The 22,428-nt window shown below is 35.4% G+C and overlaps 1 protein-coding gene across 5 annotated transcripts; it reads right to left on the minus strand.

Annotated features, from left to right (window-relative positions):
* Positions 1–293: 293 nt before the first annotated feature.
* Positions 294–22,424, minus strand: knl1 (kinetochore scaffold 1). 5 transcript variants are annotated; one of them, XM_027006187.3, is made up of 23 exons: positions 21,971–22,419; positions 21,482–21,516; positions 20,046–20,085; positions 19,012–19,071; positions 18,826–18,905; positions 18,686–18,741; positions 17,908–17,957; positions 13,725–16,658; positions 13,484–13,589; positions 13,309–13,376; positions 12,822–12,920; positions 12,471–12,586; positions 12,196–12,286; positions 11,420–11,536; positions 10,459–10,546; positions 9,423–9,546; positions 9,087–9,191; positions 7,821–7,921; positions 7,615–7,680; positions 6,744–6,853; positions 5,309–5,430; positions 3,558–3,683; positions 294–2,125 (listed from the first exon to the last, which is right to left on the minus strand). In XM_027006187.3, the coding sequence occupies exons 1-23, from the start codon at positions 22,001–22,003 to the stop codon at positions 2,029–2,031; spliced, it is 4,824 nt and encodes a 1,607-aa protein (XP_026861988.3). In that variant the 5' UTR covers positions 22,004–22,419; the 3' UTR covers positions 294–2,028. The 5 variants fall into 5 exon arrangements, 4 of the variants coding, with proteins under 4 accessions (XP_026861988.3, XP_026861987.3, XP_026861986.3 ...); XM_027006186.3 differs by having other exon boundaries at positions 13,484–13,586; positions 18,826–18,908; XM_027006185.3 differs by having other exon boundaries at positions 18,826–18,908.
* Between the last annotated feature and the right edge of the window lie 4 nt (positions 22,425–22,428).

Raw genomic sequence — 22,428 nt, forward strand, 5'->3', positions numbered from 1 at the left:
ATCGATCATCTTATGAACACTTCAGTTAATTATATTTTTATGAGAACTGACATCCTTACATCCTTCTGTTTATTAATATTTTTTTTTTCTTCTTTTTTTCTCATAGCCTAGCATGGAGCATTTTTTCCCAACTGCTCCTATTCTGTAAACCACCAAACTTGCTGCAAAGGATCTGAGTACTGATACAATCTTCCCTCCTCCTATAGCATCCATAAAACTTGGTATAAAGATCAATGGTTCAACCAAAACACAGACCTGCATATCCTAAGGAGAGAACTTATCTATCTCACATATTATCAGAATCACTTTATTTGCCAAATGTATTCAGTACACAGGAACTTGGCAGAACTGTGCAGGAACATATAATGTACAATGCGCAAATCCACAGAAGTGCAGACAATGCACTAACAAAGGTACAGAAACAGTTCTCTTTATTTGTTATGGATAGGTTGTTGAGAATGGTGACTGTTAATGGGATGAGGCTTTGAGGCTTTCATTTATGGTATTTATCTGACACGTTTATCCAAAGCAACTTACAATTATGACTAAATACAACTTGAGCAAATGAGGGTTAAGGGCCTGACAACCTTAATATTTAAAATTATTGACTTACTACTCAAAGTACTGGAAACAAGATAAAAAGAACATTCAATCAGCTTTTTTGAAGATGGTTGTGTTCATCTTACATTTCAAATCAGTGGAAATGGTGGTACCTTGGAATTTTAACACCACTGCCTTAGTCCCTGCACTGTTGATTTCAGCGAGATGAAAGGATGGATTGTTGCAGTAATCAAATCAACATGTCTACTGTTTTAAAGAATTGAGTTCCAAGTTATTTTCAGCAAACCATGCAGTTAGATGGGACAATTCACTCCCGTAGACACTCATCATTGTTGCTAATGAGGGCTACTAGGGTTCTGATTTTATGGCATGGCTGATAGATGTAACCACTGGTATGTATGGAGTATAGGGGTAGAAGTGCGAATATACAGCCATGAAGAGCGCAGGACTGATGCATAGGGTCACTGATAGATAAGGTCCCAGACACACAAGTTTTTCAAGATAGAAACACGTTTACAATTCATACTGCACAGTGAAAGCACTGTAGGAGACCCAGTCTTTTTTCCCCCTTTCATAATGTGAGAAAATCTATGGATTTTAAAATTGTAAGGTTAAAATATTATTAGTTTCAAAACCTTTGTAATGAGCTTTGGCAAAGCAACCATATCAAAATGATTAATCTAACAATAATGACTACACTGTTGACGTATATTCTAGATGATTCAAATACATTTTATTTGACACCAAGAGTAATGCCTAGACAAAGAAAGTAAAACAAACGAGACAATTTATTGCCAAGACACACCTACAATCTTATCTACTAGGGTGTACACACACACACATTGTATATATATACACACACACACACACACACTCACACACAGTTGAATTATACTGATGAAAGGGTACAAACGTTTGAGAGGTATAAGCATGGATATTTAGCTGAGGATCTGTGCTTGGGGTGGGGGAGGATGTGTACATATAGAATTTGAACTGATCGCTGAACCAATTGCTCTATATATAGATTAGCATGTTCTTTCATCTAAGGCATTGGCTTTTGTTAACAATGGGCACATGGAAAAACTAAAAATATAAATTAAAATGTGTGACTTCTACACTACTGTAAGATACCGCAATACTTGAAATATTACTTATAGGAGATGCATTGAGCATTCCTAATGATGTTGCCACTTATTATAATCAAATTACATAATACACATACAAGGCACTAAATGTGACTCCACAGATGCAAACCAGAATTGTATTATAAAGAATAACCCAATTGCAGTTTTATGACAATGTCTAATCTAAAAAAAAAAAGGAAGCTCCATACAAATAGTATAATTGAAAGTTAATTCTTATTGGACCTTTAATTAGAACTGTACTAATTTTTAATATACAAGATGGAAACCGAATGCTAAACACGTGGGTATTTCACCCACGAGAGCCAGTTGTTTTGCAAGCAGCTTATCCCAGAAGTTCAGCATGAATCCTCTTGATGACTTTTGTCAGATAGTTTTTGGCTGGCACAACAGAGTGTACAATGCCTTCAATCTGGTCTACCCTGTGGAAAAAAGAGCAATAAAACAGGGCAAAACAAAATGTAAGCAAGGAAGACAATGCCAATGTGGACTGAATTTAAACAGAGTATACTACCACTAACAGATGTAATAGACGTTTCTGGACATGACTCAGTAAGAGGTGGAATGTATAAAGATAATTCATGCCTGGATATCAGGTAATGTGCTATGTAATTCAGACAAAGAGAAATATTATTTGGAAACAGAGTGTCTAGATATAAGCAGCATAAGAGCACAGAATCTTGATGGCTTTTCAGATGGTGTGTGGGGGGGGGGATTTATCTAGCCAAGAAAAATGTTACAGGTCAGCCTGACTGAGTGCTTGCAACATTTTAGAACATATAAACAGTGTTATGTTTTCTTTAACCACACTGGATAACAGCTCCAAAAAATCACCCCAAATATGAATGTACATGGAGCAACAATAATAAACTTGAAGCAGACTGCTGAACTGAAGAATGGATTCAAAGTCAAAACTCCATCTAACCACGGTGCAGGACTGATTAGAAGCTACATGACGTGTTTTCTTCCACCAATTATATACAAGGGTTAACAACACTGTTTATTCAATAAAGATGTACATATCTGTAAATATAAATATCTTTTAAAGAGTAGTTTTTAATATCATGAACACATCTGAGACCATGATTGTGGCCAACTTCTGTAGCAAGCTTTGCTACTGCAGACTGTTGGTTTTCCTGTTTTAAACCCAGAAAGGTCTTCTAAAGTACACCACTTTCAGGATTTGATGCATTGTGTTTTCAGACATCTACAATACAGCACTCTTGTACTGAGCTATAATTTATGTCTTTGAGTTCTCTCTTTTAGCCTGTCTCCTTTAAAGTGTCTTATATACAAATAACTGATTCATGCCAAATGTTTTTAGTTCTATTGCACCAATCTCTGTAAATTCTAGAACTGGCACAAACTGCAAGGCCTTTAAATATTTCCATTTTCAGAATGGATCTTCCTTTCAAATTGTACAAACCAGTATCCATGTTAGTAGATACATTTTAAAGACTGTATAAAAGGTAAGATGTAATAACTTAAGTCAAACAGAAAGCATTCAACAGAATTTCACATCCCCCCACCCACCCTTTCGGTTTTCAGGCTGCAGTTCTTTTCAGTATAATAAAGGTGCGTGACCAACACATTATAACACATTAACCTTTAGTTATTTTATCTGTATTTTTTTAAAACCAAATTTAACCTGTAATACAGTTCTCAAGCTTAGTCATTTGGTATGCTTAAAGTTGAAAATATGACATCTATGACATATTGCTTTCTAGTACTTGTGTGAAATTCAGATATATTCATCCTCCACTTTTTCAAAATATCAAATTTAGTTTAATTCTAAGGAATATCCTCAATATTGTGTAATTAATTAATAAGTATTAATTACAAATTGTCTCAAACCTTGTGTTGCCAGTATGATTTTGGAATTTTCCCACTTGAATAGATCCGAATGGGTAGTCTGAAGACATGGCCAGGCTTAGCTCAAACTTGACAAAAGCCTTCACACTGGAAAACGTGATTTCAACTCTGCAGGGAGAAAAATGATTCAGGTTTGTATTCCTCATATAATCTCAGACACTGCAGTGCAAAGCTTCAGATGTTCTTTACCATGTTGCATCAAAAAATAGACGAAAGACTTTTGAGATCAGTAAAATCTCATGTAACTTGCCATTTTTGTTGTATTATTCTCATATTTCGGCACCCTGGACTTGACACAGATCAATGGCTAGGAAGATAAAGTTGAAGAGTATGCACTGCATTTATTTCAAGAGCATGCTCATAAGTCCATATTAGGTGAATGGTGCAGGACTATGTTTGTATGCAGTCCTCGAAATTTAGAGGATCAAAAGTTACTGGCTGCTCAGGTGTTGGCCAGCTATGTTGCTGTGTCACTGGTTCTTACAAGAGTTAAAAAGAAATGGGTCTAGAGTTTATTGTAAACATGGCTTTTGCAGTCTGCTCTTGCCTCTATACAAAAACCAATGAAATGACAATGCTGTTATGAGGCTAAAAATTCAAAATAAATCAGCATTAGATAAATTAGATTTTCTTTTTTGACTGCAAAAGCAATATGAATTTGTAGGCCAAGTGTAGAAATGCACCTTACTGCTCAGACCCAAATAGATCTTATAAATTTAATCACATGACTCAATAACTCAAAACTTGGTAATGTGAAACTACAGGAGTGGTTTTACTGTTTTTTTTTTATTTTTATTTTTTAAGAAGCTAAATAGTAATGTTCTTGAGTGGTCAAACCTATTATTCAAACTGAACCTAACTGATGACACATTCAACTGATGACAAATCAGGAAACACAAGAAAACAAACCTCAATGCTGATCACAAGAAAAAATGTCCAGTGTCTGGTGATCTCCATGGGTTACAAACTTTGGTAGTGATTGAATGCAAAGGATTCCCAATCAAGTACTTTATTTAAGGATGTTATATTTCAATTATAGTTCCCTGAAACAGACTAAGACTATTCCTGCAAGTAATAGTCCAATTAATAGTCCAATACAATCCAATCTTTAAAATCTCTAGACACAAATCTCAGGTAAAGAACTACAAAATATTTTTGTAATCAATGTGAATGTTTCTCCTCAGCAGATCATCTTTTTCTAACTGATGTCAAGAAGCAAATAGGAGACTAAAGGCAGAAAATGTAGGAAATCAAAGACTAACCAACATTTCTAAATAATACCAACATTAGCCCTGAATGAAAATTTAATTTCAAATGGTAATGTAATACAAAACCAAAACAAACCAAATGTTTTCTGTGCAAGGGCACTATTGCATTAATTTCTAGTCCTACATTTCTAATCTCTGAATTGTCTCTGGTATCATTTCATCTTTTCCACTTGTTTATCTTACCTATTTTCTTTGGAGTGCTGGTAAATTTAGTTTAAGAGATAACTGATGCCTTGTCAGTGACTAATCAAATTCTAGTAGTTTGCAATATGCCCCTCTTTTCTGTGTCCTTCTTTAAGTCAAATGTCATAAATTGTGCTTGTAAGGCAATCATCCGAAAACCTGAAGTTTTCAGTTTTGCTGCATTACTAGGTTAGCCAACAAAGCACATCAAGCACAGATTTCTAAAGTACTCTTTGACAATGGATCACTCCTACTCAGTCAGTATTCAAGGACTGGACTTACAGTGTATTTACACAGTTAATATGGAGGATTCCCAGCCTCAGGCCTCCCCACTTCTTCAACTGATGGATTTCCTCACCCAGAAGTCGAAGTCGGCTAACCACCAAGCCGACATCATGGAGCAACTATCGTGAAAAGACCACAAACCCAGACCAAGGGATTAACGAACATTGCCTTTGTCTGATGCCCTTAGAATTGTACAAAAAAACTGGTCACTATTAAAAGCATGATAGGACTGGGATTATTTACAAGATACTCAACAGATCACATTAATGCATCTACCTTTATGCATTAACAAGAGATGTTTTAATATATCAAACATCAATCTGTTCAGCAACACACTTTCTACAAATAAAGCGTCTGTTAGCATTATAGAGCTTTGGCCACAGTCAGTAGTACATCAGAATGCACCAAAATGTTTTACACAAAGGTGACTAAGGGGGGCGGGATTAAAAAAAATTCAGTGCTTTTACATATTGTAACACTGTGGAGGTTGAGGGTGAACACACATGCAAAGTAACGATGCCTCGGACACGAGAATGAACTGAATCAACGACGATGGAAGCCATACTAAGAACGAGTAAATGAACAGACAGGATCATGTGTGTGTGTGTGTGAGAATGATTGTAAAAGCTAATGTATATACATGTATATACAATACACACACACACACACACACACGTATATACATACTGTAAAAGCGTCCTTGAGTATGAGAAAGGCCCTATATACATGTAAATAATATTATATAAATGAATAGCATGTTTAATATAAGAACAAACTAACCATAGAAACAAATAATGCAGAACAGAATGAAGAAAACAAATAGGTGATTAACAAGCTAACCAGGTGAGGATGAGGAGCTCTCTACTGGAGTAAAACAGAAACTAAGGAAACCAAACACAAAAGCATAACTTAACAGAAGAGTATCAGCAAAACATAAAAACTATAAACCTGATTAAGGAGCATAACAGAATACAAGGACAGGGAAAGGCACTGAACAGGGATACTTATCTAGACAAGCAATTAACTAGGCAAAAACAGTACTAAGGGAAAGACCAGAGTTCAGAAAAGACATGAGAAATGGAAATACAAAAGACAATACAAACAGAGAGCATAATCTTAACAGAAGTGAAGAGAGGAAGCACAACATATGAATCAAGAGGGAGCGCAACAGACTAAGCAGGAGAGAATGACTAGCAAACACGAGACAAGAAAGCAAGGCTTAAATAGTAACAATAAAGAAGGACAAACAAGGAACAGCTGGAGTTAAAGGGGAGGAGACAGGGAACCATAGACACAAATGATAGTAGGAAAACACAGTGCTTCAGGTAGCCAGGCAAACGAGGGACGCTCTGGTATGCGAGCATGAAACATAGTTAAAATATACTTTGGTGTGCATTTCCTCTATTCATCTGCATTAAATATTAGAAATTACCATTGGTATGTGTCGAGTTGTTGGGTACTTCTGCATCCATTTACTTTGGGCTTGAATGTATGATGCGAGTAATTTATGAATCATGCTTGCATGGGACTGTGACCTTTCACCTATAGGAGGGAAAGAGTTCAAAGTGTACAAATAATTAATTACAATATACGCAAGCTTAAACAGAGAGATGCTGGAAAAGAAATGAAGAAAAACACCAGAACATAGTTTTTTTTTTACTATAGATGGAAAGATGGCAAAACATTACAATATAGTATATATATATATATATATATATATATATATATATATATATATATATATATATATATATATATATATATATATATATATATATATATATACATACACACACATATATATTATATACACACACACACACACATATATATAGATATATACACATATACATACATATACACACACACACACACACACACACACACACAATGTATGTACAATATATGTATACACAATGTACAATGTATATATGGATATGGATATGTATATATGGATGTGTTGTCTCAGATTCCCATTTTAGATGAGCCACAAAGGATTGGTCAACTCACCTTGGTCAAAGGATTGGTTTATTGTTAGTCATTGAGCAGGTGGGTTAGGGTTAGAATAGGGATAGGGTTACCCACATTTTCTGAAATATATCCACCACCTCTGTTTCTCTCTTGTTCACATAGAATATGAAAATACTCTATAGCAGTAGCCATGTTTATATAAGCATTCTTGAGTATTGTAGTGTAAGCAGATTCTTGTTTTTAAGGTAGAAGAAAAAGAAATGCACTTTTACTTGGAACAAATAATAAAATTGTTCTTATGCTTTTTTAAACACCACTTCAAATTATCTCACCATTCAGTAGGAATGTGAACGATATATCCATGTCTTTTTCATTATCTTCACGCACCCATTCTTTTTCTGAAAAAAAAAAAAAATAATAAATTCACAAATATTATTAGTGCGATATTGAATTCCGAATAGTAAAGTACAGAAATTAGCAAAAAGCAAAGGGTGTTCCTCAGTGAAGCACTAATGGATGGTTGCATTTAAGGACTTACCACTGGCCTTTTTCAATTTCACCTCCAGCTGCACAGTGTCATGAAGAAAGGTAAAAATGGCCCCATTTTCATCGCTCCCACTGAACCTCCATTCATTCAGACTGGAAGAATGCATCATAAAGCTCTTACATAATACAGTGACATTCACTTACAATCTTGGTAGGCGTGGTAGAAAATCTAAAGCTCTGATTTTTAGAGCTACCTTAGAACAGCTTCTATGGGTAATCAGAATGCAAGAACAACTGACAGTCTGCACAAATGAGATTTTTTTGTGTGTGTTTGCTCGTTCACAATATCTTTTTAAATGTGGTCCTTCAGACATGGTTTGAGATATGCTGGAGAGGCATCTTTTCTCTTCAAACTGAATGCTCCACTGAAATAGAGCTGTGTCAGAACTGTATATAGTACTGTATACAGTTACCACCATGATGTGTGCTATCTCCATTCATAGAAGAATTTTTCCTTACTCCCTTGCTTAAAGTGTTTAATTCTTACAAAAAACAAAATTCCTGGATTTGCAGGTAAAGCAGGAAAAAACTAAGTGACCCATGTTACTCTGGAAACATGTAAAAGGAACAAAGATAAATCTTTCTGGACATCCAAATATTAGACAAATGAAAAGGCAAATGCAAAAAACTTCAAACACACTTTCATACAGAGACCAGTGTTCTAACACTGTTTATGCATTTTTGATCCACTTTAGCTCCAGAGTAATACTCCCTTAAGTTTTCCCTGAAATTTAAAAGATTCTTATTTTCGTAAAAAAGGTAAACTCCCAGATAAAACTAATCTACTTTCTTCAAGCACATCTATAAAGAAATAATAAGTAAATAACTGACTTTACATTTTAAATCCAATTTAGTATACATGTTTACAGTTTTAAGTATACAAAGTCATTAACTGGATGCTTAGGGCAAAGATTTACAAAACCACTTAATTCATAGCAAAGAAATGTGGTAAAAACAACACTTGACACTACAACACAATACTGTGATGTAGTACTGATTAGAAATCCCACCTCAGAAGTAAGGATAAGGTCACAGCTTTAAACTTGACTCTTGGACAGCTAGGAATTTATCTACTGAGATGACAATGCCACCGCCCTATTAGCTATTATCTTGACTTCACCAGTCATCTCTACCACTGGGATGACTTTATGACAATTATCCTTTAACACATAACAGCAGTCTTTAGACGACTTACATCATAGCATTGTTATATTAGCATGGTGGCAGAGTTCAAGTGTTACAGGAAAAGGCAATATACCTATTCAGATTTGTGATATGACTTTTAAGGCCCCTAGTTTCATATTGCAGTTTCTTCTGTGTGTTCTCCAAAGACACTTTCTGGCATTCTAGGTCATCAATTTGTCTGGTATAAAAAACATACAAAAAAATTTAAAAAATAAAAATAAAAACAACAATCAAACAAACAAACCAAAAACAACACACCCACACAAGTTTTAGTTAAACTAGGCTTTTTATGCTTGTGGTATGCCAAATCTGGGTTCTTTCATTACTTGTACAGCATATATGCATTAAAAGGTAGATATATGATAACCTAATGTGTTAAATGATGATTCTTAAACCAAGAAAAGCATACTTCTCTGTTTCAGCAACTACTGAGTTAAGAGCGTCAAGGTCTTCTTGTTTTTCTTTCAAAGAAGGCTCAGTTCCAATAACGGATTGTTGGTCTCTCATGATGATGCCATTCATTGCTGCCAATTCTAGTTTCAAATTAATATTTGTAATATAGTTGGCATTAGAAAATAAGCTGTCAAGTAATAAGCTTGTCTGTATTATTATATGAACAAGAAAATATGAGTACATTTTAAAAATGGCAAAATAAAATGGCAAATAAAATTAAACTTAACCAATCACTAAACAGACAGGGATTTTAATACAAAGTCTGCATATATACAAAATTAAACATAATTATAGTTATAGAGCTTGCAAGTCACATTATTATTATGGCAATATTGGTTCTGGAAGCAAATCTGGTTATGAACATTGTATAGATATTCTAGATGTGTTGCATAGGTAAAGGACTCTAAATTGTATAGTGCACAATATTCACCTCAGGCAAGCAACTGGACATACACTGAAAGATGTGAGCAATTTTCACTTAGTGGCCAAAAGGAATACAGTGTATTTTGATTGTAACTACTGATTTTAAGGACTGGCTAACCAACTCTTGCTTACTTAACAACTTTTACCACATGTCCTTTCAACTGGCCCGACACCTGAAAACAAACTGTATTAGTCTATTCCTCCTGATTTGTAATGATTTGATGCAGTTTTTCACACAAACTCTTTGATCACAACATCTGGTTCTTAATGCATGCCCTGACCAATCTCAGACATTGCAGATGAGCATTTTCTGGGTGTTTTGGTAAAAATAACATTGGTCAGTCCTTAACATTATCACATCAAGGGGTCACCACTGTGCTTTTTACTTATCACATTGTAGGCTACATCACAATCACAATATATAATCACAGTATAGTATATTCCTACATATTTTGCAGCCCGAGCTGTAAGATTAGGTTTATGGCTGTTGTAGTTCCTAAATCCAAGTTACCTTTGCAAGCTTTAGGACAACATTGCAAAATAACCTGAAATGAATAAGTTTTCCATACCAGATTCCAAGTCACTGGCACACCCATCTAGGTCTTTGAACATCTCATTTACCTCATTGATTTTGGCCATCAGCTTTAGTTTTGCCTCCTGAAACATTCATATTCAGGAAGTTACATTTTTTAGCACACTTTCTCCCACTTTTATTTATTAAGCCAACTCCCACCCACCAACTAGCTAGTTCACCCCACTCATATGACAACTACCAAGGTGTAGCAATCATGTGCTTCCTTCCACGTAAAAATATAAATAGATTGTATTCTTTGAAAGTCTATCAGCCACTTTGGTTGGTACTCAAAATATGAACTGGCTAATCTAACCATGCACTTTATTTAAAACTAATAAAACTATATTAGCAGCTTTCACTTCTGTTAATGTACAAAATGCTCCTTCAGGTATTATAAACTATCTACTAGTCCACTTTATTCTAGATATTATTAGGTCTTAAATAAGAGGCTGCTTAACAGGCCGGCACCCGAGCTTTTTACGGGCTAAAACTAAATTTGGCACCCAAGAGAAAGAAAAGGAAGAGAAAGAGAACCGTGAGAGCCACAGCACCACCAAACCTTTGACTGTGCTCATAATTACAGCACAGTGTGTGAACTTCATAACACCCAAAATCATTTGGCTGATATTTATGGAATGGTAAAATCAACCAAAGTGCTGCAAAACCTGATTATTACAGGCTTAGGTATCCAGGTGAGCTGGAAGAGGAAATGTGGTTTATCTGGTGCAGCGACCACAAAAACTAAAACATGAAGGCCCATGAAATATATCATCAAAAGACCCACTACAAGGTATTGTTTGCATCACTACACAGTCATTGCTCCAAATGTCTAGAATGTGAACATTTTGTCAAGACATTTGTGCACTTTGGTTGTTCATGTATCTTTGAGAATTAGAAAATGGCTATGACAGAAGCCGACAAGGTGTTTGATCTGTATTAAACATTATTGATCTTACCTGTGTTGTTTTCAAAAGCTCAGAGTACAATTCTCTCTTCATGCCATGGGAAAGTACCTTACTTTTCTTTCGGAAGTAGACCCTTTGTTCCTTCAATCTTGCACCAAATTTTTGCAGCTTTGGGATAAACAATAGTAAAAACTTAAAACCTTCATCCCTTGAAAAAGAATTTAGTACATTCTATGCCTTCCCAAACATTCCCAAGATGTTTTCTTCAATGCATAATATCCTTCACTACGGTCCCTCCTTTTCATCTTACCAATTTTAATAAACAGTTTTAAGACAGGGGTTGGATGCTACAAAGTTTGATTTTGTCATCAGAGAACATTTCCTCATCATGATGATCCATTGGTACAACTGGTAGAAGACTGCTCTAAGATGTTCTGAACCAACACAGTCCACAGTGGTGGGTATTTCAACATGATTCCCAGGCCTTTGGCAGCAAACCAACCCACACTATCCGGTAGGGATTATGGGATTTCCCTGCATAAATCATTTCAATATTTATACCAAACCCAACCATGATTATTATGGCAAAAATAAAACAAAATAAACTAATATATGTAGATATCAACTGACCATAAGATAATAGAATTGAGCAAACCACATGCTTACATTGGAATTTTGAGGACATTAGAACCTCAATCAAAGTAATTGAAAACAATCAAAATGATCCAGAGGGCACTGAATAACTACAGCCAAAATAATACTCAAGAAAATTCTAGTGTAACTAGAATTTCTAGTGAAACTAGTGTAAATATAAAACAAAAGATCACCTCAAATTTTGAGAAGCCACAGACATCTTGCAGAAGTGATCCATTGATATTTCTTAGTGGTTTATCCTGCTCTGCCATTCGTGATTTCAGTCTAAATCCACAAAGTTTAAGACATACATTTTTATTTATTTCAAACTCTGTTTAACTTTCAGTCCAAAGCCTCAAAATTTACAGGAACAAAATGACTGTTGAATAGAAAATATTAGCTCACCAGCACTAATATGTGACACAGTGACAAATATTACTTAATTGCTTTTACCAGCATATGTACATACCCCTCAGCCATCTCAGTGAGTTTTTGGCAATCTGTCTCATAGACTCTCTGCTTAGGACGGTGAATGTATTTTTCCCTGAGAAAGTCCAACATTGTGTGGGTTTCGGCAGCTCTAAACTGAAGCAGAATAGAGAGGGAATGATTAAACAAAAGGAAAAAGTAAAAGTTATACACACACACATACATACACACACACATACATACATACACACAAATAAAATATACATGCATACACATACACGTGTGTGTGTGTGTGTATGTATATTTTATTTACACACACACACACACACACACACACACACACACTTTATAAAATATACACATACAAGTACAGGAAATATGAACAACTTACGCCATCAGGTAGAGCGCTGGGTCTTGATTTGTGAATTACAAAGTTGGCACCAAAGTGGCTTAAAAACTCATTAACCGTGATGCTGCCATCTTCAAGTTTCTTCCATAAAACAAACCAACCAACCAAAAAATGTGTCACTGGCCCCTTTTCAGTAAATAATAATTATATATACACTATACACTCTGTCTAGAAGGAAAATGCATGAAATGTAACAGAATCCATCACTATTTTTTTTTTACTATTTCTTTACTTTACTTTCAAGTGACTATATGAGCTAGAAATTGTGAGAATAGAAAAGAGTTGCCTGAAACGAGTTGCCAAATCAAAAGAGTTGCCTGAAATGTTTCACAGGTTTTAGAAGTTTTGGTTTAGATTGTCTAATCACAAAAACACAAAGTAAGGCTATAAAATCCAGCACAAAAATGAGAGACCACCCGTAAGCGTCATGTAAATGCATCAACACCTTGGTAAATTTATATTCAGATACCTTGTTGAAATCAAATTCATGATCCACTGACCCATCAATCTGGGAATCAAGCTGTGAGTTCCTCAGAGCTTCCAAACAAAGACATAATATTGAACTTTTAGACGTATGCATCAGTTTAGCATAAAATACTAGTTTGCAATCAGAAAAACTAGTGAAAACTATATTTTAAACTTACTTGATTCAGAGATTCCTTCACATTTGACATTGGTGGAGCTGCTGCTAGAGCAGGTGTCATCAATCATTTTTGCTATAAGGCTTGGAGCTGTAGAATCACTGTGCTGCTGAACATAGCCAACAATACTCTTATTCAAAAACAAGCAAATGTGCATGCAAAAAACAGAGTCCTGGACTAAAAAACTTGGGATGAAAAAATAAAATAAAATAAAGACAAAGTCCAACAAAGTATGTGATCTTACCAATTTTTCACTGGCTTCTTTTCTGACATCCATATCTCCTACTTCACATGGCGTTTTCTCACACTGATTTATAGTTACATCTGACTCAAAGCCTTGAACACAACTGTCATCCAAAAGTACCACTGCAGAGGCATCTTGCTCATCTTTCCTATTGCTCAGACAGCTGACAAGAGTGTCTGAAAAACCATCTTCAGGTAACACCGTATTATCAATGAAGTCAGTTATATGGCTATTACTTTGCATACCGACATCCAAATGCGTCTCTAGGTGAAGGTTTTGAACATTCTTAGTGTGTTTGGGTTCTAAGTGATGTGGGCTTGCTGACTTTGCCCTCAGAGGAAGTTTTGGCATGATACCACCAATGGACAGTCTAGCTGCAAGAGCGTTCTTGAGGTTGAAAGGAGTGAGGCACTCATTATGAGAAGAGTTGACTTTATTTTTTACATTAGGTGTTTCCTTTGGAGGCTCTGTGCAACTGTCTCTCTCAGAATGTCCATCAGCTATACACCTCTCAGAACCAATGAAGGTGGCTATAGGAGCTGTAGCACTTCCTTTCACCAATCCATTTGGCTCATTTACACATTGTGCAATCTTCTTAAGTTCCACTTGTAGGTCGGCTAGGCTCCTGCGTCTTAACTGGACAGAACTATCACACTCTTTTTTGACAGCATCCACTTCAGACTCAACTTCAAAATTAGTTTTGATAGCTGTCACAGTTCTTGTGTCTTTAAATGCACAGTCCCAGTCTTTAAATGCCTTGTGGTCAGTGACACCAGACAAATTCCCTGCACTTTCTTTTGTAATTTCTCGCTGATTAAAGGCAACACTGCACTGATCTTCAAAGGGCATTGTAAAGGCCTTGGTAAGCTCCATATCACAGTGTTCCTCAGAGTTCTCTAAATTTTTTGCTGTCAAATTAAGTGACTGGCTTCCCAATACATTGCTAAGATGTGAGGCATCACAGTTTTTGTAGTCCGTGTCAACTAAACAAGACATCTCCTCTTTCCGATTGCCTACAGGATTTCCAGCATCCACAACCACTGCTGCAACTGGAGACCTGCAATCTATGCTTGGCGTGGGAAGTACTTTTCCTGGCTCGTCACTAACTACTTTAGACTTTTCCATTTGGCATGTGTTCAACACAGTAGACCTGGAAGTTAACAAATAGGGTGGATTTTGTGCTGCGTTTGAGGCACTTGATTGCCATGCACTTTTTGTGTCAATTGGAACAGACTGGCATCCTGTCAGTTCCATGTCTGTAATAAGCATAAAAGAAGCCCTTCCCTGATGCATTTCTATGCAATCAGGCAGGTCCTGGTCAAGACTTTTCTGTGCTGTAGGTTCCACAGAGCTTTCAGACTTTCTTCTCTCAGATGATGAAAATCTATTCAGTGACTTATTCCCACCGAGTTCATGGGTGATGTCCATAGTTTTATTGTCAATTGCATCAGTTTTGTAAGACATTGATGCAAGTGATACACTTTTCCTTGTTTTGCTGAAAGGCTGGTACTCCGCACAGCATTTGGTCTCTAAAACAGCAGTCTGACATTGTGTCATTTCCATATCATCAAGCATGTGAGCAACTGAAAGATCACTCTGAAAATGACCAACCTGTCTGACTTCCGAAGAGACTGAAGGTGGTAGCATGAAGGATGCACGTTTTCTTGACTTTTTTTCACTTGTTGCCAAAATACTTTGTGAGTTTATGGCAATATTATTACATGTGGTCAATTCCATGTCATCAGGACTAGGAGACATAAGCACAGTTGCAGTATTGGCTTGACATGTTAGCTCCATAAAGTCACTCTGATCATTGTGTAATACAGTGTCTATTGCAGCTCTCTTGCTCATCCCAGGTTCAGTGTCTACAAGGCCACCTATTCTGTCACCATCACTACTGGAAAATGTTGGCACAACCGAGGAAACATTCCCTGTCTTGCAAAAAGAATCTTTGCCACATTTGATCTCAAGCACAGCAGTCTGAGGTGGTGTTATTTCTATATCATCAAATGTATTTTTTGGGGCAAATGAAAGGTTACTCTGAAGGCAGTCAACTGTGTTTTGGTCAGACACATGTCCGTTTTTAGACTGATTAATCGAAGAAATTCTATTGACGTGGGGGAAAAGGAACACTACTTTTTCTCTGGTTGCTTGATTCTCATGTTCTTGAACATATTCATCAAAAACCTCAGTCATTACCATTCCACTTGTGTCATCGGAGACAAAATTGGCTTCATTTTGATCCACAGACGTGGATATGTTCAGACTCACATTTTCCATGGGTTTGGTGTTGAGATTAGTAGTTTGAGACTGAGTAAGCTCCATGTTATCTGAATCATTTGAAAACAACTGCGTCACTGATCCCATGCATTTACCATGATTTTCATGTACCAAATATGGAGCATACTGAGCAGTATCTTGCCTGTCAATTACAACAGTGTGACTCCTGGTCATATCCATGTGGTCTTCCTCAAGAAACGTGAAAGTTGAATGTTTAGACTTAAGTCCTTTGGGTTGTGAATTAACTGGACAACATACTTGCTTGTTAAAAACAGATGGTAAGACATTCTCCTTATCCGTTTCTAGTTCACTTGTATCTTTCAATCCAAACAAATCCAGACTTTTTTTCTTAAATGACTCTGTAACACTTTTTTTTGATATACTAGCAAGAAAATCATTGAAATCACAATCTACTGCATCTTTTCTCATAGCAGCAGTTGTCTTAGAAGGTATATCAGTTTGACCCTTAAGGTTGTGATGCTCTGTGTCATTTCTACCAATACTGGAGCAGAACTGTGGGTTAATTTCAACTTCCTTGTTGTTAATTGTAATTGTATGACTATGAGTCATATCCATGCATCCAGTATCATCTCCAAGTAACACAGTTTTGTCCACACAGTCATCTAGCAAAACAGGATCTGGGAAGAAATTTCCCTGTTTGACACACAGAGAGAGAGAGAGAGAGAGAGAGAGAGAGAGAGAGAGAGAGAGAGAGAGAGTATCAGATTATTTTACATGCTATACCAAGCTTAGGTGAACAAAAGTGCCATATAATTCTAGAATGTTCAGCATCCAGATACTGAGGCAATGTGTCCAACTTTCAATACCAACAAACTGGCTCATTAGCCATTATATACCCAGTCCTTCAGTTCACATGCAATTTGTTACATTTTAACAGTAACATGCAAATAACATAATGGGGAAGTTTTCACATTTTAAATATATCTAGGCACCTCAGATAGTTTTATCAATTGCTTGAACAATTAGTTATTAAAATAACACCCTCCTGGTTACTGCAGACCCTCAGTGATATTTTTTGTTATTACCTTTATATTTGTATCACTACCATATTCGAGGTGCTGTATCACTTATAGCCATAAATTGCATAAGACTCCGTTTCTTACCAAGTGAGACTAAATCAATCTGATCCAGTGTGTTCTGTTGATGCAATTATTATTTATTTTTAATTAAACAAAAACTGGACCGTTTTTCCCGCTCTCCAGCACCCCAAAACTACAAAATCAAATCAAAAAGTAAAATAACTGAATACACAAAAGGGGAAATGGCTCATATATGTTTTGTCTTTACAAGGGTTCAATGTAAAACATCATCCAATCTTGGATTTAATCCAATTTTTGATAATTATGCCAGATGAAATCCAGTTTAGAATTTAACAATTACTTCTATTTTCAACAATATTAGAAAATTATATAACTTTACTGAGATAACACTTCTCAGAAAAATACAAAATACTTAAAAACAAATTATTTTTATATTAAGATAAGATGACTCTTTCACCCTGAAATGTTTGATAAGGTGAAGACATCCTGATTGGAAATTTTTCATGAGTTACATTTTGTAAAAATAACTATAATAATGCCAAACTTTCTGAAACAACTGAAAAGTCAAGGAGAGCTGAAATCTGAAAACTGTCATGGAAACAAGAGAATATTAATGCAACCAAACTTCAGTCTCTGTAGTAAATCCCTCACCGATTTCCGTTAATTAAGCATAACATTTCAGGGCTTTTATGCTGCATCCCTAAGTAATTTCCTTGGTTAGGAAAAAATCCTCACAGATTTTACTTAATGAAACTTAAAATGTTTAATGCAACTGGGCACTTGCCCTTAATATCTCAGAGCAGGTGAAATTAGGTCAAATAAGTTAAGTAGTTGTTACTTACCTTTTTAATCAGAGACACATGTAATGGTGTGTCTAGGGCAGCATCTAAGCCTGAAATTACAGAGTGGGATTTTAATTCAAACAGGAGCCAAAACACTCCATGAATATGGATGAAACTTCTCTCTCAAATGCTCTCACAAATACAAAACAGTGAATTTACCATACGACCAATCAAATCGTATGCATAAAATAAATCTCATCTTGAAGAAAATCTCTTCTTAAAGCTAGGTTTCGACTGCATCTAACAGCCTTTATGAACTATGTAACTTAAGACAGCTTTACACTGTTCCATTATCATGACAATTATGCTGTTGCAGAAAACAATAATAAATCATCAAATAATTATCTGGTTGTGAATTAAAATCTGTACTCTTTGAACATGTAATGTGTAATGCTCCACAGGAAACAATTTAGTGTCTTTGTGATCAAAGACTATGAATATCGTCTGGTACTCAGAAACTTTGCTTCAAAATCTCAGTGTGCCTACTGCTATGATGCACATCTATAAACAACCAGAAGGGAACAGCCTAAAATTACAAATCAACTACAAATAAAAAGCAGCATGGCAAATTTAGACACACACACCCACACAGTTCCCCTGAAAGGGTTTTATCTTCTATTAAGCAGCATGGCGAATTTAGACACACACACCCACACACAAATCCCTTTCAGGGGTACCATCTTCTATTAACCATTTCAGGGGATCTGTTTCCTAATGACTAATCAATTTAAAGGAATTTTCTTTTATTATTAAAATATAAATGTGCATATGAACTAACCAGCAACAGTTGAGTTGTGGATGGGAGACAATACAGGAGGTTCAGTCTTGGTATCTCTACATTTTAAAGAAGTAAACAGTCACACATTAATATTATGCTTATATCAAAGATTTAGTGAATTGGTATGCAAGTCAACTTACTTTGAGAAAACGTGAACATTATTTGTGGTGGCAAAACTGACTCTTCGTGAGTTCCGCCGTTTTTCAGTTGGTCTACTTTCCTGCTGTGAGGAGAGGGTGAACAGTCAACAAAACAAAATATATACATACATAAACAAAAAGATGATAGGTAAAGCACCATTGCTCTAGCAAAGTCACACTATTCACCTGATTGTCATCCTGATCCACTCCACAAGCTTTCATAGATGTCCGTGGAGCTTTTAGAATCTGCATCAGGCAAAATTAAAATCAGTAATCAGAACATTTTTAAAAAGCATTTTTGGAAGATGAAATAATCTGTACATTCTCTGTTCATGAACAGCTGGGTTTATAGAAGTTTATACAAGTTAGCCAAAGACCTCAGTTTGTGAAATATAGCATCTTTGACAACTCACTCCTGTGGCTTCAAGCCCTGAGCTACCTCTATGTTTTATGTTTGTTGTGGCAAGGGGTGGCAGTAACCCTCCCAATGAGTTTAATGCCACATGCCTGGCTCTAAAATCCAGACTACGGAAAGCCATCATTAATCTAAAACATTTAATTCAGTTAATGTCAGAACTAAACTTTGCAGCCTGATAAATTTCCAGAACTGAAACTGTCATTATATTGACTTATGCTAACATGCTTAGCTGTATGTGCTTCCTTTCCAATAATACCTAGACAGGCAGAAAACATAATTTAACAATACAAGTCTTATAAAAGCTCTTTATTCTAAGTTGTTTTTCAGAAAATGTTCATATCTCTGATGCCGTTTCAGTATCTAAAGTAGCAAGCAACAGAATATTTTAATTAATTGATTTAGTATGAATAAATATGTATTTTACATTTTGCTTAAACAGACTAGTGTAGTTCAAGTTTAGTCTTTATTAAGCTTTCTGAGAAACCTGCAGTAAAACGATCTGATTGCCATACAGTTTCACTTTTTTATGACTGGCAGAATAAAGCTGTTATACTATATTGCTGTTATACTATATTCCTTTACCTTTTCTTAGAATTATTCTATGAGTAAATGACAAAGCACTTTTGTAAGTCACTCTGGATAAGAGCGTCTGCTAAATGCTGTAAATGTAAATGTAAAAATTATGATAATCTTAAATGACAGAAATAATGCTGATACTGCTGAAATAATGCTGATACTGCTACTAGCAGTCTTTACCTTGAATCAGCAAGCAACACCATTATAGTACTGGTTAAATACATACCGATGAAATTCTCCTTTTAGACAATCCGTCTGGGTCAAGCCTACAGGCAGAAATAAGATCCAAGTGTTTGTTACAAAAAGGAGGCCATTGTGCACAAAATGGCATTTTTTTGACAAATGGCAGCAATTGAATCAGAGTAAGAAATAACACCATGATCCCCAACCTTGAAATTAATATCTTAATATAATGAATGCTGCCTAGCAGCTCATTCAGGCATTTCAGACTTTGACAAGGTTTTTTTGTTTTTGTTTTAATAAAAAAACCAACAAAAACCAACAAAAAAACAACAACAACAAAAAAAAACCACTCCTCACTTCACTAGAGTAAAACATAGTAGTGCATATTAATTCCTGAACAGTATTGTATTGTAAATTTTATTTTCTTGTCCAAACATTTTCCTGTACTATCTTGGGAAAAATCTCTTTTCATATTTTCAATATATTATTATTATTATATTATTTTTACAATCCTATCCTGTGAATTTTTTTCCCTGCCTTTCCCTTGCTTTGATGTTCATCTGCACCCATTAGGTTCCTTAACTGATACCTTCTGAGGTGGAATGCCCTTCAGGAGATTTGCCAACAGCATAATCTGAATGTTGCAAGTCTAATACTGCTTCCAGGTTTGTATAATAAATTGTTTTTGCCCTTTAGTTGTCTGAACAAAATTTGTGGATTTGAGAACCTATTAAATATTCTGGATATCTTTTAGGACAGTCATGTTTTCTGTTCAGCAATGCGACACATTTGTTAGCTATAAACTTGTAAGACTCAGGTGAGATGTTATTTGTGGCACTTGTATGTTTTTCTGCTATTTAAATAATCACTTCCCTTTTTATTTAAGAATCTTTATTGTCATTATACATGAGAATAACATTTTGTTGACAGCCTTCCCAAAGCAGCAAAATATATAATTTACAAATTTACATAATTTGTATTAGTATTAAAATCTTGTCTTTGTCTAAAAAAATGCTATTCTTGAGAAGTCCCATAAGATTCTTGTGCAGGTGCCATACTACTGGAATTGTATAACAGTAAAAACTGCTTTTTCAAAGTACATAAAAGAAGCCCCTATGCTCAAAGTAGCTCTATTTAGAAAATATCATCTTTGGAGCATCACTGACTAATTACTTATCCAATAAAAGGTGAGGGATACCTTAAAGTAAATATAAAAGTTAATGTTTTGTTTTTTTTCCCCATCAAGTGTTTACAAATGCACATTAAAAACATCTAGCCAACATATGGCTTTTGCCCAAAACGAAGTCATTCATGACACACAAGGCAGAACACGTCAGATTAACGTAGTAGCTAGCTAGTAAAATGACACAAGAACCAAACTCTAAACAAAAGAATCATTTAACGTTTGTCTCAAAATAAAAATATCGAAATGCTTCTCGGCTGGTACGTAAGTTTAACTGAGTAGCAGACTTTACTTACCCAAGTTTCAGTGTGTCGTTTTGCTCCATCCAAGACTGCAGAATAATGCAAAACAAACAAACAAGAAAACTAAAACACAATCATCTTGCATAAGAAAAACAAACGGAATGATAGTAGCCAGCTAAAGTTATAATATAAGTATTCAGTTATTCTCTACTGCAGCTGGGTTCGGTTATCATGCTTCCATTTAGCTAGCTAACTAAAATAGCTACTTTAACTAAGCTGGCTCTACACTAAATCGATTGGCTATTTACTAGCTACCTAGTACCTTAGCTAACTTAAATTTTATTAACCTAAACCAACTGGCAAAGCTAACGTTAATCTCCCTTCATTAAGTGGACTTGGTATGATACAAAGATTTTAACATTACCTAGACAAACAGAATATTGTCTTAAGAATCACTCGCGAGTCCAAAATAATTCCCTCCCGCCGCCGGTTAATATTTGAACATTTCTTTTTCTTGTTTAAATTGAACCGCCTTCCGCTTACCTTCAGCGCACGCGTAGTAGTAGTTAGGCGCATTTTTTCTCGCCCTCTGTCGTGACAATTTTTGCGTTCGCCAAAAGTTCCACCACGAGTGTGTCTACGTCATCAACAAGGCCACTAAAGCAGATCTAAATTGCACATGTAAACATTTTTGAATTTTTTAGCACAAAATTACAGCTCAATACATTTACAATAGTAATAGTCCTATAGTCGTTCCTTAGACTGTGCTGAAATAAACACAAGTGATTTAATTTTAAAAATAAACATACTAAGTAGGGTATATGAATAATATACTTTTAGCAGTCTACTCAATACAAACAGTAAGCTACATAATGTTGTTTAGAACTATTAATTTATTTGTTTGTTTATTTTCCAAAAAGACTTTTCAGTCCCATTATAACTTGGCTGGATTGCTATAGATTGTGCGTCACAACGTCTTTAACCCTATGCGAACGCTCATA

This window comes from Electrophorus electricus, chromosome 18, assembly GCF_041902795.1.
Source record: "Electrophorus electricus isolate QZ-2024a chromosome 18, ASM4190279v1, whole genome shotgun sequence".
Taxonomy (NCBI): Eukaryota; Metazoa; Chordata; class Actinopteri; order Gymnotiformes; family Gymnotidae; genus Electrophorus; species Electrophorus electricus.